The 20,924-nt window shown below is 41.4% G+C and overlaps 2 protein-coding genes across 2 annotated transcripts in view; one reads left to right on the top strand and one right to left on the bottom strand.

The window, feature by feature from the left end:
• Window positions 1-4,518: 4,518 nt before the first annotated feature.
• anapc11 (APC11 anaphase promoting complex subunit 11 homolog (yeast)) lies at window positions 4,519-10,320 on the top strand. The gene is made up of 2 exons (XM_078225584.1): window positions 4,519-4,714; window positions 8,313-10,320. Exons 1-2 carry the CDS (start codon window positions 4,606-4,608, stop codon window positions 8,456-8,458), a joined length of 255 nt encoding a protein of 84 aa, XP_078081710.1. The 5' UTR covers window positions 4,519-4,605; the 3' UTR covers window positions 8,459-10,320.
• Window positions 10,321-19,655: 9,335 nt separating this feature from the next.
• Window positions 19,656-20,924, bottom strand: part of card14 (caspase recruitment domain family, member 14) — a 55,306-nt gene continuing 54,037 nt past the window's right edge. Inside the window, exon 20 of the mRNA XM_078225593.1 lies at window positions 19,656-19,860. Within this exon, the coding sequence (XP_078081719.1) occupies window positions 19,656-19,860 (205 nt within the window). The remainder of the gene's footprint in view (window positions 19,861-20,924) is intronic.

Raw genomic sequence — 20,924 nt, 5'->3', positions numbered from 1 at the left:
GTGGATTCAGCTCATCTAGCACTGACTGAAGATCTCGGGCTATCTTAGCCTGTATAGTTAACAAATTGATTGCTAAGCTCACTAAGGGCAGTCCCAACTGAAATATGTTAGCGTTAAATACTAAGTAACTTCTGTGTAAGACTATTCTGAAACTCATTTGGGCAAAATGTTAAAAACTGAATGGGGAAACTCCAGGAAAGGCATACAGATTTGAGGTTTAGAAGGTGTGTGCTCATTATCAATCCATGTTCATTACTTAGTCTAAAGATTAGCGTCGGGCCTTTCAGATGTGTAATCAAGAAATAATTCTTCATTTAAAGCTGTACAAATTTGGAATTCTCTTCCACAAATGGCAATTGTTGCTAGATCAATTGTTAATTTTAAATTTGAGATTTTTGAAAATCAAAACCTATAAGGGACATGAGAAATAGAGGAGATGGGGAGATGGTAATGCACTGGTAATATCATTGGACCAGTAATTCAGAGGCCCTAGCCTAGGCTAATGCCCTGGAGACACAGGTTCAAATGCCTCCATGAAGCTGGTGGAAATTAAATTCAATCAATAAACGTGGAATATAAAGCTAGCCTCAGTAATGCCGACAATGACAACTGTCACTGATTGTCATAAAACCTTGCTTCACTAATGTCCTTTAGGGAAAAAAATCTTCCATCTTTACCTGGTCTGGCCTCCATGTGATACCCACAGCAATGTGATTGACACTTAACGGCCCTCTACAATGGCCTAGCAAGCCACGCACTTCCACAGCAATTAAAAATGGTCAACAAACGATGCCTTGCCGGCGATGCCCACATCCCATGAAGGAACAAAAGAAACGGTGAAAAGCTGAGAAGCTTCGCAGATAATTCAGGATCTCATTGAATGTTTGAACAGGCTCCAGCGGCTAAATAGCCAACTTTTTAACACATCCTATAAATTCACAGCAAGAAAGTCAACAAAAAGAAAGAAAAAAAGTCAGCGAATCCCAACATTTTTATTTTTATGTCCAATAGAATGTTATATTTCCTAACACATCAATGTCTTGAGTTTGGATTTCAGCTTCAATTGTTAGATTAACTTGACTGATTTCCAAAGAGAAACATCACTTTTTCCTCTTGCCATCAGAACTTTATCTTACAGGGACAAGTAATTGGGAAGGAGTTTCAGCTATCCTATGAAAATGTAGCTCATAATGGCTAATACAGAGAGATACTGAAGTTGATTAGAATCAATTATACAGTTCAAATTCTCCCATTCTCAATTCTGAAGGAAAACAGAATTAAAATAGAAATGCAGTGAAAGGGGAAAAGGATTATAATAAAGGAACCATCATTACTGGCAGGATTACATGGCCCCTTCAACACAATGATGAGAACAGCAGCAGGCTTGTGAAAACAGAAGTAAGTGTTGGCAACACAGAGTCAGATTAAAAACGGTAGTTGCCAAAGGTAGTAACACTTTTAGGAATATAGGGAATGGTACAAGTCTGAAAGCACCAGAAGATATGACTGACTAATTATTCCAATTTAGAGTAGTTTACCTGGTTTACTTCCACAAATCTGTCTTCTCCAGAGTGAATTACAATTACTTTAATATTTCAATCTCAAAAAAGCTGGGATCTGTGAGGGCAGTGCTTGAAGAGGAAATGAAGAAAGATTCTCAGCTATCATGTTCTAAATGTAAATGAGAATCCCTCATTCAACCACATTCCATACTTTTATCCATTCCCTTTGCACTTGCCTGTTGCTCCAATTCAACACATCCTACTATGCTTCTTACAAGAGAAAGCAAAGGATCAACATTTGGAGGTAAGGCTAAGCCAACAAATTATATCAAACTTAATCATGCCTCTTAAAAATATACCAACGTATATCATGTAATGAATAATTTATTAGAAATCTTACATCTGCATGTGCATCCTTTCAAACTTTTCCATGACAATTTCCAAGGCCCACACACAACAAGAACTGTCAATGTAAACATTTCACACTGTAACTCTGCTCTCATGCAACAATTGATACCATCTTCTGAGAAACTGAATCTGTGGAGTGCCACAGGGATCAGCACAGGGGCCGCAATTATTTGCAATATATATATTAATGACTTGGACGAGGAAAGTTGCCAAGTTTGCAGATGACACAAAAATAGGTGGGAAGGCAAGTGATGAAGATGTCACAAAGGGTGGAATTTTCCGGCCGCGCTCATCCCAAAACTGGAAAATCCTGCCTGAGGTCAACAGATTTTTGCATGGTCCACCCCCTGCCTGCTACGATTTCCATGGCAGGCGGGATGGGAAAATTCCTCCCAAAGAATCTACAGAGGGATATAGACAGGTTAAGTGAGTGGGCAAAAACCTGGCATATGGAATTTAATGTAGGAAAATGTGAAGTTATGCATTTTGGTAGGAATAAAATAAGGAAGCCTTGCTGAAACTATACAAGGCACTATTTCGAAACACCTGGAGTACTGTGAACAGTTTTGGTATCCTTATTAAAAGGAAAATATAATGGCATTGGAGGCAGTCCAAAGATTGTTCACCAAGTTGTTCCCAGGTATGGAGAGATTTTCTTCTGAGGAGAGGTTGAGCTTGTACTCATGGGAGTTTAGAAGAACAAGAGGTGAGAACAAGGAATTATACACCAGTCAACCTGGCGTCTGGAGTGGGGAAAATGCTAGAGTCCATTATAAAGGATTTAATAGCAGAGAAGTTGGAAAACAGTGGCAGGATTGGACAGAGTCGGCATGGATTTATGAAAATAAACTTGACAAATCTACTGGAATCTTTCGAGGATGTAACTAGTAGAGTTGATGAGGGGGAGCCAGTGAACGTGGTTTATTTGGACTTTTAGAAGGCTTTCGACAAGGGCCCACATGAGAGATTAGTATGTAAACTAAAAGTACATGGGAATGGGGTAGTGTATTGAAATGGATAGAAAACAGATTGGAGGGCGGAAAACAAAGCGTAGAAATAAACAAATGACAGGCAGTGACTGGTGGGATACCGCAAGGATCAGTGTTAGGACTCCAGCTATTCACAATGTATATTAATGATTTAATGAAGGAACTAAATGTAATATCTTCAAATTAGCAGATGACACAAAGCTGGGTGGGAGGGTGAGCTATGAGCAGGATGCAGAGATCCTTCAGTGTGATTTGGACAAGTTGAGTAAGTTGGCAAATGCATGGCAGACTGCGTTGTGTGCAGTTTTGGTCTCCTTATCTGAGGAAAGATAGGGAGTGCAGCAAACGGACTGATTCCTGGGATGGCAGGATCGACATATGAGGAAAGTTTGAGTCAGCTCGGATTATATTTGCTGGAGTTTAGAAGAATGAGGGGGATCTCACAGAAACCAATAAAATTCTAATAGGACTAGATAGGATAGATGCAGGAAGTATGTTCCCGATGGCGGGACATCCAGAACCAGGGGTTAAAGTCTGAGGATACGGGTTAAACCATTTACGACTGAGGTAAGGAAGAATGTCTTCACAGAGAGTGGGTGAGCCTGTGGAACTCTCTACCATAGAAAACAGTTGAGACCAAAGTAGTGTATATTTTCAGGGAGGAGTTAGGTATGGCTCATTGGGCTAAAGGGATCATGGGGGGAAAGCGGGAACAGGTTGCTGATTTGGATCATCAGCCAAGATCATAATGAATGGTGGCACAGGCTTGATGGGCCAAATGGCCTACATTTGCTTGTACGTTTTATGGTTTTATCCATAAATCCTCAGACTGATGGATCTATTAATCCTCAAGCAGGCTGAGGGATCAATCAAGCAGGCCGAGGGATCTATTAAGGAGGCTGTGATATATCAAGCAGGCTGAGGGATCTGTTCAGCAGGCTGGGAGGGGGGATCTGTTCAGCAGGCTGGGGGGGATCTGTTCAGCAGGCTGGGGGGGATCTGTTCAGCAGGCTGGGGGGATCTGTTCAGCAGGCTGGGGGGGATCTGTTCAGCAGGCTGGGGGGGGATCTGTTCAGCAGGCTGGGGGATCTGTTCAGCAGGCTGGGGGGGGGGATCTGTTCAGCCGGCTGGGGGGATCTGTTCAGCCGGCTGGGGGGGATCTGTTCAGCAGGCTGGGGGGGGGGACCTGTTCAGCAGGCTGAGGGATCTGTTCAGCAGGCTGGGGGGGGGATCTGTTCAGCAGGCTGGGGGGATCTGTTCAGCAGGCTGGGGGGGATCTGTTCAGCAGGCTGGGGAGGGGGATCTGTTCAGCAGGCTGGGGGGGATCTGTTCAGCAGGCTGGGGGGATCTGTTCAGCAGGCTGAGGGATCTGTTCAGCAGGCTGGGGAGGGGGGATCTGTTCAGCAGGCTGGGGGGATCTGTTCAGCAGGCTGGTGGGATCTATGGATCCATTCCTTGGTGTAAACTCGATCCTGTCTCAGGAGGAACCCCCCACTGGCGGCTGCTCCACCGGACCAATCAGAGGCGGCCCCCGGTCGAGAACGAACCAATCAGAGAGAGGCGTAGACTCAGCCAATCAACCCGCGAGGGGAAAAGTCGATCGTTTAAAATCTCAAAATGGCGGCGCAGGCGTGACTAATGGAGAGCGAGTGGCGGTGAGTGCGGATTGGAGCCGGAGCCGGAGCGCCCCCCGCCCGGAGGCCGCGATGCGGGTGAAGGTGAAGCGCTGGAACGCCATCGCCACCTGGTTCTGGGTGGCCAACGATGAGAATTGTGGCATCTGCCGGACGGCCTTTAACGGCTGCTGCCCGGACTGTGAGTGTGAGGGGGGGGGGGGGGGGGAGCGGGGGCGACGTTAACCCGGCAGCCGGGCTGAGAGACCGGGCCCCCCCGCCAGGCACCATCCCCTTGGCTGACTTGCAGCCCGGCCCGGCTCCCCCGCTGGGCTGCAATGGGGGGGGGGAAGCTGTAACTCAGCCCCCAGCGGGGCCCGGGCCCGGCTGTTTGACTGGCTGAGCCCAGTATGGGATCCTGGTGCTGAGGCCTCTCGGAATAGCCCTGACCTGAGTTGACAGGAGTGCTGGATTGGCCCCCACTGCCTGTTTGATTTGATTTATTATTGTCACATGTATTAGTATACAGTGAAAAGTGTTGTTTCTTGCGTGCTGTACAAAGCATACTGTTCATAGAGAAGGAAACGAGAGAGAGCAGAATGTAGTGTTAACAGTTATAGTTAGGGTGTCAAGAAAGATCAACTTAATATAAGGTAAGTCCATTGAAAAGTCTGATGGCAGCAGGGAAGAAGCTGTTCTTGAGTCTGTTGGTAGGTACCTGTGGTGCAAAAAATCCCGCTGCCAAGCTTCGGCATCAGATCGTTCGGCATGCCTGCTACGACTCTCTCCAATTTTAACAGTATAGAAAGCATCCTTTCTGGTTGTATTCCAGCTTGGTATGGCTCGTGCTCTGCCCAAGACCGCAAGAAACTACAAAAGGTCGTGAATGTAGCCCAGTCCATCACGCAAACCAACCTCCCATCCATTGACTCTGTCTACACTTCCCGCTGCCTCAGGAAAACAGCCAGCATAATTAAGGACCTCACGCACCCTGGACATTCTCTCTCCTGCAGCCTTCTGTCAGGAAAAAGATGCAAAGGTCTGAGGTCACGGACCAACTGATTCAAGAACAGCTTCTTCCCAGCTGCCATCAGACTTTTGAATGGAGTAAAAAAGTAAACTTTATTTAATAGTCGCAAGTAGGCTTGCACCACGATGAAGGTACTGTGAAAATCCCCGAGTCGCCACACTCCGGCGCCTGTTCGGGTACACTGCGGGAGAATTTAGTATGGCCAATTCAACTAACCTGCACATCTTTGGATTATGGGAGGAAAGCAGAGCACCGGAAGAAACCCACGCAGAGACAGGGAGAACTTGCAAACTCCACACAGTGACCCAAGCCGGGAATCGTACCTGGGTCCCTGGCGCTGTGAGGCAGCAGTGCTAACCACTGCGCCATCATGCTGTGGCCTACCTTTATTAAGTTGATCTTTCTCTACACCCTAGCTATGACTGTAACACTACATTCTGCAACCTCTCCTTTCCTTCTCTATGAACGGTATGTTTTGTCTGTATAGTGAGCAAGAAATGATACTTTTCACTACCCCAATGTATGTGACAATAAATCAAATCTAAATCAGCAGGTGAATCTTTGCTTCCGAGGGCAGTGAATGAGCCTTCTGAATGATATGCAGTATTGTAATGTTGCTTGTCAGGGTAATGACTACTTTGTTTATATTGCACATTTCACAGTGCATTGTTTAAATCTTGGGGAATCTAAAGTTTAAATTATGTGCATATACATGAATAAATTAAGTTTATTTTCTAATGTTCATTTTCACCATTTAAGGCTCTGTTGAATTTAAGTAAGAGGAGTGATGATTTGAAGTCATTTCTATTTTTATTCATTCATGGGATATGGGAGTCGCTGACTGGTCCAGCATTTATTGCCCATCCCTAATTGCCCCTCAACTGAATAGCTTGCAAGGCCATTTCAGAGTCAACCATATTGCTGTGGGTCTGTAGGTATGAATGGCAGATTTCCTTCTCTAAAGATATTCGTGAACCAGATGTGTTTTTATGCCAAGTGGCAATGGTTTCATGGTCATCATTAGACTTTTAATTCCAGATTTCTATTGAATTCAAACTTCAGCATCTGCCTCAGAGCGCTACCCTGGGTCTCTGGAATCTAAAGTCTAGATTGCTAGTCCAGTGATAATACCATTATGTCACCACATCCCCAGCAAAGGTGCTGTCTGGTCAGCACTTTCTTCTTTCCATTTTAACCATATATTATAAATGGAATTAAACTGTTAACTGCATTGTTGCCTTGATGTGGCCTTTTTAAAGGAAGTGGAGTAAAGAAGGTTTAATTAAACTGACCTCTTGCCCTTTAATTGTTTCTATTAACACATTGAATATTTTGTGTTGAACCTCGTCCTGTACCCCAAACTATATCCTGTTCACAGAGTATATTAAATGATACATTGGAAAGCAGCTTTTAAACCTGCAACCTCCATTTCCCAGAAGAACAAGACCAGCAAGTGCATGGGGGACAACACAACTGCACATTCTCCTTTTGAGTCACACACCATCCTGACTTGGAAATATATCACTCTTCCTTTGTTGTTGTTGGGGCTCCCTATCTGGGTGTACCTACAACACACGGACTGCAGTGGTCCAAGAAGACTGCGTGCCACCACCTTCTCAAGGGCAATTAGAGATGGACAGTAAATGCTGGCCTTGCCAGCAACACTCACATTGCATGAATGAATAATAAAAATACAAGTTTCCCACTCTTCAGCTATGATCTCCTGTGTTACAACAACGACTTATGTTTATAGAGTGCCTTTAACATAATGGAACATCCCAAGACTCTTCACAGGGGCATTAATGCACAAAATATGGTACTGAGCCACAGATATGTTAAAGCGGATGATCAAAAGCTTGATCAAAGAGGTAGGCTTTAAGGTGTGTCCTAAAGGAGCAAAGAGAGGTTTTCAGGGAATTGCAGAGTTTACAGCATGGGCAGCTGAAAGAATAGGGTGCAACAATTAAAATTGCAGATGCCTGAGGCCAGAGTTCGAGGGGCACAGATTTTTTTTGGGGGGGGGGGGGTGGGGTGGTGGGGGGCTGTAGGAGATTTCAAAGATGGGGAGTGGCCAGATCACGGAGTGATGTAAAAACAAGGATCACAATTTTAAAATTAATAAACCAAGAAGAGCTAATGCGAGTCAGTGAGCATGGGTGGCAGGTAAACGGCATTTGGTGAGAGTTAGCAGACCAGAAATGAGCATGTTGGAATGTAATAAAATTCTGTAACTAAATAGAATTTACACTTTTTACCTAAATCTGTGTTGACTTAATAGAAGTTAGAACTTGGATGCAAAAGGCAATGGCTGCTGGTATTGGCTGAATTGCACATGGTTTCCGAAGTACAACATCAAAATAGCTGGGATTTTTGTTTATTAAAATAGCTGGCATTTCTTTCTATACCATTCAACCAAATCTTCTGGTGGGTGATCAAGAGCAGCTATTTTAAAGTCACTAAAATTCAATAATAACCGCAACTCATTAAATGAAAGTGGATTTCAGTTTATTTCACTTACATTTTCTGAAAACTGAAATTGGACTCAGACTAGAAACTTGTGGTACCAATTTTAACTTTTGATTAGAAAACTTATGTTTTAATAGACTTTTTCTGAAGGAGCCAAACTGAAAAATATATTGCACCTTATGATCCAAAGGTTGCTTTTCTGATGTGAAGCGATGATTTACATTTTGTGCAAACAAGTAGCGTAAGTGAAGTTGCGGCTGGGAAATGTTGCACAGAATTCCTTACCAAGATGTTTGTGTTTCAGGTAAAGTACCAGGAGATGACTGCCCATTGGTGTGGGGTCAGTGCTCTCATTGTTTCCATATGCACTGTATCCTGAAGTGGCTGAACTCCCAGCAGGTACAGCAGCATTGTCCCATGTGTCGCCAGGAGTGGAAATTCAAGGAGTGATGAGCAAATGGACAAATTGAGTGAAGAGTCCATAGGCGCAGAATAAGACTTTGTACTGATCTCAATGATGACGTGTTACCAAAGAGATTAATGCCAGTGAAATGTATTGTTTGCTATAAATATTACATAAAAAGTGTAAAACAGGAATAACTGATCCGAGTGAAATAGTCGAAATATCAAGTGAACAGCCGGATGCTAAACATAAAACTGAAAGACCAATGTGACTTCATGGGTTACTGGTAAATGTTGCTCTGTGGTGTTTTTGTTCTCAAGTCATTAAAGAGACTGATGCAGTTAGACCAGTGGAGGTCTATGACTAACTTTGAAGATGTACAGTTCTTATTTGTACCCGCTAAAAAGGAAGAAAAATGTTACAATACAGCTTTGGCAAAATATTTTGTAACAGAGAAATGATGACTCATTTTTCAGAGAAACAAAACTGACCATTTTTTTGGATATGCTAAAATAAAGGATGGACTTCTTTAGAAGCTAGAAAATTACTGAGTTGTCATTGAATTTTACAACACAACAAGACCATTCTGGCTCCGTGACATGTTGCCTGCACTTTTTCTGTGGTAATACACTTGGTGATGGCAGGCAGTAAATTAAGCTGATGAGTGAGGTACATAACAGGCATTTGCAAGCGGGCTACAATCTTGCCATTGTCACACAAGATCCTGCTGTGTCCCCACTTGGGCAAATAAGAGGTAGAGGTAGAGGCTGTGTTACATGTGATTGAGAGTTGTGATTATGCCAGAAAATGGCAATATTGCTGTTTTCTCATCACACAGCTTTACCGCTGACTGTGGAATTTGTGGAGATGGCAATTACCATTAACCTCATTATGTCTCAGTTGCACTCCTGATGGTGGTTGCAGTACTTTCCAGCCATCCTTTCTCCTTGGGCTTCAGCTGGGCTCCCACTGGTCGCTTACTTAAGTGGGGGCTGCTGGCCTCCCTTGCATGCTTCAAGTCTATAATGATTATGATGCGGGAAGATCCAGGCACAATTATAGTGAACGCTTCAACTGATTGTGTGGATGATGGTGGAAACAGTGAAAACTAACAATTTAGTTGTGGCACAATAATAAGTCTTCCACTCTTTAGAAGTCAAGATTTGCAACAAAGGTTGACTTCAGTAAATGTTTCTATTTCCCAGTAGGGTATTGGTTGTATTTGATTTTATCATCTTTTATTGAACTTTTAGTTGCTTAATCTTTGATTCAAAGATGATAACTTGGACCCTGGAATTGCTGCCTGTGGGTATAGTTTATAATTGTAATGAATTGATTTAGTTTTAACAATTTGCTTCTTACTCTTAATGTTGATGTTAAAAAAAAGTAATATGACTTAGCACATTTTAAAGACATATTTTGAATTTGGTTACGTTCAAAGTCTGTTCTTGAAACTTGCACCTTTAACTCCAGTTGTGTGTTGCTCATCAAATCCCTACTCTAATTAAGCAAGAGAGGAAATCTGAATTTTAAAGTACAGTGATTTCTATACAGTAAATTCACAGGTGAGGTATTTATTCTTGCATGAGACTAGGTCTGTCCACAACTTGAAATGTTTGCCTTAACATTGAGCTTTGCATTATCTTAATTTTTACGACAGAGTACAATAATTATGAATTTGAATTATTGCCTGTTTAAATTGAGAAACTGAATATGGTCAAAGTTTATTTAATTAACATCTCGTGGAATACTTGACCTTTTATGATCAAGATAACATCTGAAAAAAGTGTGAAATTGTGTTCAATTTGTTCGACAATTTTGACATGTTGACGTGTGCTTAATTTTATTTTTGTCACCAGTTTTAGTACGCCTCATTTGGAAACTATAAAATATTTTTTATTTGAATGTCTTTATAGTTTTAATTTGATTGTATTTTAGACTTCACTGCTGTCCAAACAGAACAGTTACTATATGTATGGAATGCAACTCATCCCTGTGAATACATTTACCGTTTTGTTGATACAAACTACTGTGGGTGGCACCAACAAAACACAGATTTTGAAATAATAATACACAGACCATATGGTGCAACTTAATGCTGCCACATCCATTTTGGCAAGATTAATTTTGCTGAGTCAAATTCTTAATTAAATATAAATGCTCAATTATAGTAAAATATTTCAATCTTTCTACACTAGCACATTTGCTTAATTTTTAAGAAAAATTATTCTTTAATTTTCCACAGATTTCTGCATTTAACATATTAGGAATCTGATTGGATTGGACAATAATATTTTGTTAATGCTGAGTTTGGTATTAATACTGAGGAAATGTTTGTATAAGTGCACCAACACATTGAGCAGAATAAGTTCAGCCATTTGGAGTATGGAAATACATCTTCAGCTGAATTATACAAATTAATATTTGTGGCCAGGTGTTATTCAAACCTTTTGAAGAAAATACCAGAATTGTCTGTTAATAAAACAACTGACCAGGCTGCATTTTGTAGTCGCTCGATCCACATCATGGAATGGGAGTAGGGTTGCATTCTGTCAAGTAGGTTTTCTACACCTGAAACGATGTTCCTAATGTTGTGTTGCTTGCCTCGTTCCCAAGTGCCATGGTTCAAAGTACCTCCTCACAGCTGCAGATGGAGTAGATGACTTAGTTGCTGTGGCATATGGGACATTTGCTTTTATCAGTTTTTGTGGCATAGAGTATAAGAGCAGGGAGGGTTAGGTTGGAGCTGGACAAAATATTTGTTAGGCCACAGCTGGAGTACTCTGTGCAGTTCTGGTCACCTCACTATAGGAAGAATGTGATTGCACTAGAGGGGGTACAGAAGAAATTCACCAGGATGTTGCCTGGGATGGAGCATTTGAGCTATAAGGAGAAATTGGATTGTTTCCTTAGAGCAGTGAAGGTTGAGGGGTTTGGACAGGGTGAATAAGAAGCCCCTTAGCTGAGGGGTCAATCACAAGGGAGTATAGTTTAGGGTGAGGGACAGGAGATTTGACGGAAAATAACTCACACAGAGGGTGGTGAGAATCTGGAAAGCTCTGACTGGGAAGGTAGTGGAGGCTGGAAACCTTACAACCTGTGAAAAGTATTTGGATGAACATTTGAAATATACCATTTCAAAAGTATGGGATTAGCATAACTTTAGTGGTTGTTATTGTCAGTACAGACTCGATGGGCCTTTTCTGCACTGTACAACTCTGTAGGAACCAATGAGCAAAGAATGAGATTCTGCAGAGGGAGTTTGAGGAACTGGTTTCTAAATTAAGCAGAACCTCCAGGGTCATAATCTCTGGGTTACTCCCTGAGCCATGTGCAAATTGGCGTAGGTTCAAGTGGGTTAGAGAATTAAATGCTGCCTCAGAGATTGGTGAAGGAGGAAGGGGTTTTGATTCTCAGGACACTAACACCAGTACTATGGAAATAGAAGACAGTTCAGTTAGGATTGCTAAATTTAAACCTGGCAAATCATTTGACTAGGACTGTGGATATGACCTGCTTAAGGGGGAGGGGGGGAGATAGGGTCAGGTGAAGAGGAATTTAGAAGTCCAACTGAAAAGAGTACTGTGGCATTTGGATAAAGATGAGCAATGTGTTGTAGGAATTGATGAGATTTTAATGGTAATCGTGCATCAATGAATAGGGTCCATGCAAAGACTAGTTAAGTTTAAAAAAAAATAAAGGCTATCTTATTGCAAAGAATGTGCTCCAAGCCATGACTACCACTCTTGAATAGCGCCACCAAGGCAGGTTTACACATCAGCTGCGGTAAGACCAGGACAGTGACAGCTGGACAGCAACAGCTGGACAGCAACAAGGTCTTCCCTATCGCCATCAGACAGCAGAAAATCAAGGATGTGGACCACTTACCCTACCTGGGAAGCAACATCCCCAGAGAGGGTGATGTAGAGATCAACATCCACACAAGCATCAGCCAGCAGCATCGGTCTTTCAGCAGCTCCACACATTCTGGGCATCCAATACCATCAACTTGGTTATGAAACTGCAACTCTACGTATCCATAAGATCAACTGCAATCCATGCTGGCAAGATAGGGAAGAGAACTGCGAAGGTGCCATGTAAGTTGGCTGTTTTTTCACCAGCATTGCTTAAATAAGTCCTGTGCATCACATGGAGAGACCACATCACCAACAAAGAAGTTCTACAGCAAGCTGGTCAAAAGCGCTTGTGGACATTGTGCAAGAGAGATGACTGAGTGGTCGGATATGCATTTGGCTTCCTGGATGTACACCCCACCAGAGTGGCAGTAGAATGGGCACCACAAGATGAAAAAAGACCAGGCCAGCCAAACCAGGAGGACCTTCAAGAACAAGGCGTCACCTGCACTGGAGCAAAATAAATTGTGATGGATCGAGTTTTGCTGCCCATTGTCCTGCATGGAACGGGAAGAACTAAGTTTATCTAAATAAATGAAGTATTTGTAACAGGATAGATGATCTAGCAGCTCAAATAGAGTTAAATATGATTGACCTAATCACTATTACAGTCACGGTTGCAAGGTGACCAAAGTTGGAAAATAAATACTCCAGGATGTTTAACACTTTGAAAGAGTAGCACTGATAATGGTTGGTATAAGGATTGTAAGAGATAATCTTTACTCAGTAGATCAGGAAGTAAATCTGTATGGGTGATTAGGATTAACAAGAGTCAGAAAAGACTGGTGGGAGTAATTCATGCGTCCCATAAGAGTTATGTTGTTGGGTAAAACATTTTCCCTCCCACAACTGGAGCTTTTAATAAAGTAAGAAGTTTAACAACACCAGGTTAAAGTCCAACAGGTTTATTTGGTAGCAAAAGCCACACAAGCTTTCGAGGCTTTTGCTACCAAATAAACCTGTTGGACTTTAACCTGGTGTTGTTAAACTTCTTACTGTGTTTACCCCAGTCCAACGCCGGCATCTCCACATCATGGCTTTTAATAAAGGCAATGTAATAGCCATTGAGGATTTTAGTCTTCTTATGGACTGGGCAAATCAACTTTGTGAAGTTAGACTGGAAGATGAGTTTTCGGAATGATTTTGCAATGGCTTCCTAGAACAATGTGTTATGGAACCAACTGGAGTTAAAATTTCAAGTCTGTTTGACCCTTCATTGGAACCAAAAGAGAGGGATATATGTTGGATATTATACTGTAGCTAGGAGAGATTGAAACAAAGATGTAGCAAACATAAGAACAAGAGACAGTCCAGTGTGGGAGGGAGATTTTTTAGCCAAAAATGTATGGCATATAACAAAAAGGGTTAAGATGGAGGAGAAAGGTCACAGTCTAACGTTATTGAACTCTATGTTGAATCCTGAGGGCTGTAATGTGCCTATTTGGGAAGCAAGATGCTGCTCCTCTAGCTTATGTTGTCCATATGTCCATCCTTGACCTGTTGCATTGCTCCAGTGAAGCCTAACACAAACTGAGACTTGTGACTGGAGGTATTAAAAAGGATTTGCCTCCACTCCCCGTTTTCCAATATTTTACTTCGGAAAGTTTATAGTATGAAAATGAATAGAAAAACAAATGTTTTTTTTTCTTCCCACAGTCTATAAGCTACAGAACCATTTTTCAGATGCATAACTAATTTGTTGAACATACACAGAAATTTTATGCTTCAAAAAATGATTGAATACCACAATATGGTGAAAGCAAATTATACATTCTCTGTTAATTCACATTGTTTCGGAATAAACCACGTTACAGCACTGCCACTTGTAGTCTGTAGTATCTATTTGGGAATAATGTGTACACGTCTGAATCAAGACAATGCTGTTGTGCTGTAGAGGGTTTTGGAGTTGTAAGGTAACATTTACTTTTTATTGACACAAAAGTAGATTATTCCTATTGAAGCCATTTTTGAGTTACTTGTAACAACATACACTCAATTCAATTGTATAAGCATGAAGGGAAGATTGCCATTTTCCTCCCTTTTTATACCTATGTTTTTGGCATGTTGCTGTTGCAGTACAGGTGCAAGCATTTTAGGCTCAACCCATTTCAAATTCACAGCTTGTGTGACTTCTTACTGTATTGCATACAACACCAGGTTAAAGTCCAACAGGTTTATTTGGTATCACGAGCTTTCGGAGCGCTGCTCCTTCATCAGGTGAGTCTCCACTGATACCAAATAAACCTGTTGGACTTTAACCTGGTGTGAGACTTCTTACTGTGCCCGCCTCAATCCAATACTGGCATCTCCACATCATGTATGCAATACCACTGCATATACCCCTATATAAAATGGGACTTTATCGTCAGGCAAAGAAATGATGCTGGCCGTTCACCTTGATGACAAAAGTTGCTTCTGGATTTTGAGCAGAGACATTGGACACCTGATTCCGTGCACCATCCACTACTAGGACCTGTGAGGAGGGCAAGAAACAGGGAGGAGCTGCTCTGAGTCAGATTAAGAATCCTCACAGGCATGCAGAGTCCAGCTCAGGAAGTACAAATTAGAAGATCTAAATCATGTTTGGAGAGTGAAAAAAACAGGCAGAAGGGACTATGAAAGACTGAGGCAGAAAATGTGAAAGCTACTTAAAATTTCCAACATTAACTTCTGAAGGGAAGGAATGAAATTCCACACTTGTAAAATTCAATAATTAAAACTTCTCACACCAATAAATAATTTCTTCTGAAACCACCAGCCCCAATTTTTTTGCCATCTTTAGTGGGCAAGTACAAGGCATTGATTACTGTGGCAAGTCTATTGACGTGGGACTGCAGCACACCCTGTGGAGTGCCAGTGTATCCATGTCAACACCTTCTGGGTTCCTGCATTTAATTGCGCATATGTGGGTGGCAGAGTTGTTGCCTGATTTACTCTATTATAACTGAGCACTCTTAGCCTCACCATTATCATTGCAAATCCAGGTCTACATTCTGGTGAAAGGGAGGAACTGCCACCTCAATTATCTCTTACACAAAGTATTTCAGTCGAGGAGCAATCTACAGAAAGTGCTCTCCGTCAGTGCTGCCTTTCCTTTTCAATTATGCTTGTTTATAATGAAAATAAACATATAAGGGTGATCAGATTAATCTGTTAGCACTGTGCTGCTTTGGCTAGGAATCAATGGAATAAATGTTCATCTGGGTCAGTTTTGGTTCCTAGACTCTGTACTGCACAATTATTGATCACAGCACTTATGACATCAATGTGTACACCTTCTCTTAGCTCCACCAGGTTTTTTTTTTCAGATCAGCGCTCTCTTTTAGGTGGTGCCCACAAGGGCTGTTAAATAATCCTGAGAGGAGCATATTGAAGGGGCCTAACACCTGTTTTAGGTTTCATACCAACTGAATATCATTGGAAAGGCAATAAAAGAAAATCTGCAAATGACACAAAATGAGAAACTGTCAGCAGCTGCGGATCGGACAAAGCATATTTCTCAGAACTGAAAGATGAGCAATGGAAATCACAAAAAAAACCGACAAATCAGATCTAAACACGAATATAGAAAATGCTAGCGCCATAGAGCACTTCAGAAAAAACATGCCAATATATACATTCCCCCTCAATGACACCAGTGCATTTGGTTCCCAAATTTGAATCCATTATTCCCCCTTACAACCATTGATAGATAAATCCAACAGTACATCCAAGTTAAAAAGAAAGTGATTGATATAGCTGAGGTTCAAAGCTCCTAAAGTTAATGCTTGGATCAGTGGGCTGCAAGTACCCAAGAGAAAGATATCTTCTTCCGGAAATGTGTGTTGAGTTTAGTTAGGACAAGGTAACAGGATAAAGGCAACAATGAGTGCAAAGTAAAATGATGAGCCAAAGGAAGCTCAGAGTCACATTCCCAACTAAACCAGTGGTGTTCCGCAAAGCGTTTATTGACCCGAATGTCCAGAAGATTGCACTGCGAGCAGCGAATACAACATAAAAGTACATGTAAGCTGATATCTCACATGAAAGAGGTCTAGCACAGAAAGTGGAGTCATCAGAACAAATGCAACAGAGAACGGGGAAAGATAGGAACAAATCTTTATCGTGGTGGGTAGAAGCATAACTAAAGTAGCTGTGGGAGTCGAAGTGTTTGTATGGAAAACCTAATGGGAGACAGGGAGAGAGAGAGAGATTCAGGGGAAAAAAAGAGCCAGAACGGGCCCACCATAAAAGTGAGGAGGAAACTAAGCAGTGCAATATGTGTGATAACAGCAAAAGCAGGAAGCAGCACCAACACAGTCATAATTATAAAAGAAGAGGAGGTTAGAGAGAAGCATGAGTCAGACTGTTCAGCATACCCTTACAAAGAGATAGGCAGAGCTGGGTTCTTCATGGGGCACTTTTTATCAGAGGAAGTGAGTGGAGTTAAAGAGAAGTTGCTCAAACTGGGAACTAGTTCAGCTGGAGGTGGAGTTTCAACATTGTTCAAGGAAGGGCGGGGGGGGGGGGGGGGGGGGTGGGTGGGTGCAGGGAGTGGGGTCTGACAAATGTGCTAGAACAGCGGGTACCACAAAGGGGGATTTTTAAATCCAGTTTACCTGGTGGAAATGGGACAAGTCAGTAGTTAAAATTGCTCACAAGACTTTATTATCAAGATCCCACTTGCTGCTCAGAGGTTCCAATTATAACCTGTTCTCTTGAGCAGGCAGCAATGAACAGATTCATTTTAAAAATAAAGATGCAGATCGGGCATTAATGGTGTAATCGCAACCTGACTGGTATATTAAAAAGATGTCTGATCAGGGAAGCCACTGAGACTTCACAGCCAGGCCAACGTATTGGGAAGAGAAAATGGGAACAAGAAGAGGCCTGAAAAGAAAAGTTACTTTGTGGAACTTCTTGGTGCGCCCCGGAGGAGGAGGAAGAATGCCAATCTTACCCCACAAAGGAGGTGCTCCTGTCCTGTGTGAAACTGCCACAACTTACCTGCGTGCCTGGAATCATCCTCTTGATCCCTAGAATTCCGCCCACAATTCTGCTCCTATTTGTCAGCCAGTTGTCATTTGGGGTTTGCTCTGTATCCACTTACAAACATTTTTAATGCATAATACCAAGCTCACCATTTATATACATTTTTCAGCTATCCGTTTCTACCTAAAGAAAGACATAAATGGAAACTCACTGATGGCTGACAGAAAGAGATTATTTGGTTCAGCAATTAGAGCTTAACCGAACTAAGAGAACATTGTATTTGTATTTAAAGGATCAAATCAGTTTGTTTAAATTGCTTGGTTGATAGAAGTTGGATAATGCATCTCTCAGGTACAAAAATATTTAGACTGCTTTTAGAGACACACACTATTCAGTTGGTATATCTGAACAATTTCATAGACTCCATCGAATCCTTACAATGCAGAAGGGAGCCATTCGGCCCATCAAGCCTGCACCTACCACAATCCAACCCAAGCCCTATCCCCGTAACCCCACATATTTACCCTACTAATCCCCCTGACTAAGGAGCAATTTAGCATGGCCAATCAACCTAACCCACACATTAAAAGCATTAAATATTTGTTCTGTTGGAAAGAACCAGGCAGTAATTTGTAATGCTGCAGCTTAGATTACAGTTCACAAGTTCTTCCATAAATGCTCACAATATTTTCTTGGTTCAAGCAAATCTGACATCCCAGGTGCCACTCTCAAAACATCTTAAATATTTAAGTCATTTAATAGCAGTTTCACACAAAGAAAATGGACTTGTGCAGGATTTGCAGTCCATGCAAGAACACGGCAATTTTTTAAAAAAGCAAATAGTTTAAATATATATTGTATACATTTAAGTACAAAAGTTTCAATTAGTAATGAAACAACAGATGGCAGTATCTGGCAATAAGTTACATCATAAACCCAAGCACTAAGGTGCCTCTTACTTGTTTTGCTAGCAAAAATTATAAGATACATTAACCTTACTGGTTCTAGGTAAGCATGCAAGCACTGACAGGTGTCAACATGTTTATCAGAGTCACTGTATCACATTTACAACTTCCATTTTGACATCTCATAAAGCATGTGATATTCATGATTTTAAATGTGGACTATGTTCAATACAGAATGTTCTGAAACTGCCTTTTTTTAAAAAAATGGACATTAAAAGGCTGCAATGGTGGCTGCTGAGGGTCAGATGACTGTTGCAATTTCTGTACAGTCTCAGAATGATGCCAAGCTTCCATAAAGTTCCTAATTGAACGGCCAAGGGTTGGGTGCCTGCCTTGAATGGATATGTCAAGACAAAGCCTTTTCTGGAATTCACACCTCCTGTTGTTTGTGGATTTTTCCAAACCTCAAAATCCATGGACTCCCTGTCTCTGAGCTCCAAACTGTAAAACTTCATCATTGTATAAGATTTTCAGGGTGAATAAATAAAATAAATAAATAATCCTCTATTTAAGCCCACAGAAAGCATGCTTATTCAAATTGATCGTACGCTCAGGGTTTAAGAAACATCCACATCTTCCTTTTCAAAAGCACACTGATTATGGACAATAAGGGAAGGGAACAATATTTTCCGTTCTCTCTCATCCCTGTCCGTAACAATCCTACGACCTTTCTTAAACTCAGAAAGATATTTCAAAGTAACTTACAAAGTAGGAAAAAATAGTAACAATATCCAAGAATTTTAATTCCATCAAGAGCTGTGGGCCTCCCTGTCAATGACAACATTTGTTGCCCATCCCTAATGCCCTTGAAAAGGTGGTGGTGAGCGGATTTCTTGAACTACTGCAGTCCATCTGGTAAGTGCAATAAAAGATCCTATGCAACCTTTTTGCAAAAATATCTTTCCATAATTTTAATCATTGTCATAGAAATTCATGGAAAATATCTCTACCATATGATTTACTTGTTTTTACGATACTGAATTATTTGAAGACTGCTTACATTTGAAGAGCTTAAAGGAAATTCAGCGTCCAGCTAATCACAATGCCACAAGAGCAGAAGTGGGAAGTTTTATTTTTGTTCTACACCCAATAAGAGTATTCCCCTTTCCTATTTCTCTCTTCTTCCAAGCTACAATCATGCCAACTGGTGGGGGAGGGGGCATGCAGGGGAAACACATCTGAAAACATATAATAGACTGCTGACTTACACATGTAATAAAAACATAAACTGAATTTCCAGAGGTCTGCGTGAAAAATTAACAAGATCCTGTGTTTGAAGATATACCAATGGGAATTTCCTTTTCCACTCAGCCCATGTCTTAAGTGTGAGGGAAAAGTTCACCCACTGATTATACTCTTCAGCTTCTCTTGCACGCAATCCTTAGACAAGTACACTAGAGCGGTGCTTGTTCAATCCAGACAATTTTCTTTTGCTCTTCCTTTATTGCTGCTTTTACTAAGTTGACGAGTGATTCAAGGTCACTCCAGCCATCAGCTATACTGTTGTACAGACATGGCAGTGTGTCCAAGCAAGCCTCCTCCCTTCGAGAACACTCCAATAGCAAATCCTCTGTCACTCCATATTTCTGCAAGATTTTTCTAAACAAATCAAGAATACATTAATGTATCTTATGCCCCAAAAGTACAGGATCCTGAAAAAGAAGAAAGTGAATTAAAACGCAAAACTTCAGTTACACCAACAAAATGTATTTTCTTGCTGAGAAAATAACATTGTTAATTCCAGTTAAAGAACTGCTCAGTGGAATCTTGTGTTCACGTCTTTCAAAGGATGGGACGACATAAGTAAAGGGACAGTATCCATTGAATAATACTGGTACTGATCAGGAGACCGATTTGGAGGGTAATTATATATTAATTTAGTGCCTTTAACATAAAGAGAATCCCAAGGCAAGTCACAATGGAAATAGATGAATGCCAAGCCATGGGTCACAGATTGGGATGCGTGTTAAGTAGATTTATAATGATGAAGAGAGAAATGCTGCCATTATAGATTAGCAAGGACAGATGTTCTGGATGAACGGAATTTAGTACAGGGGAGGATATGAGCAGCTAAACTTTGGACAAGTTGGAGCTTATGGAGTGGAATGAACTGACTCAGTCACTTGCCAATGTCCTGACCATCATAGGTGTCAATGTCCAAACGGGTAAGTTCACATCATGTAACAGTAAGAAGTGGCTGAGTGCACTGGACACAATAAAACCAATGGGCGCTCACAACATCTCGGCTGTAGCGTTGAAGACTTGCACACCAGAACTAGCTGTTCCCCTAATCAACCTGTTCCAGTGTAATAATGGCACTTGATGTCCAATTGACAATCTGGACATTACTGAGGTTTATCCGATCCACAAAAAATACCTTGTAAATATCTAGTTCAATTAAACTTGTTTAAGCTGTCATCTATGATAAGCTGTTTCCCTTATCGTTATTTCATGAAATGGTGTTCTAGTAGGCATGACACTAAAACACAAGTGACCAAAGTCATGCTTTGAAGCTGTAACAACATTGCAATGCTCTCAGTCGGGTAGGAATGTAGACTGGCCACAAGTGTGCCTTCTATAATGTTCTGGAATTTAAAATCCATCCCAAAGCCATCTTTTTAACCGAGATATTCTCCCTTCATCATCGATGAACTCGGTCAACT

Source organism: Mustelus asterias, chromosome 12, assembly GCF_964213995.1.
Source record: "Mustelus asterias chromosome 12, sMusAst1.hap1.1, whole genome shotgun sequence".
NCBI lineage: Eukaryota > Metazoa > Chordata > Chondrichthyes > Carcharhiniformes > Triakidae > Mustelus > Mustelus asterias.
Note: the sequence above shows the minus strand (reverse complement) of the source record. Positions and strands in the feature narration are given on the sequence as shown.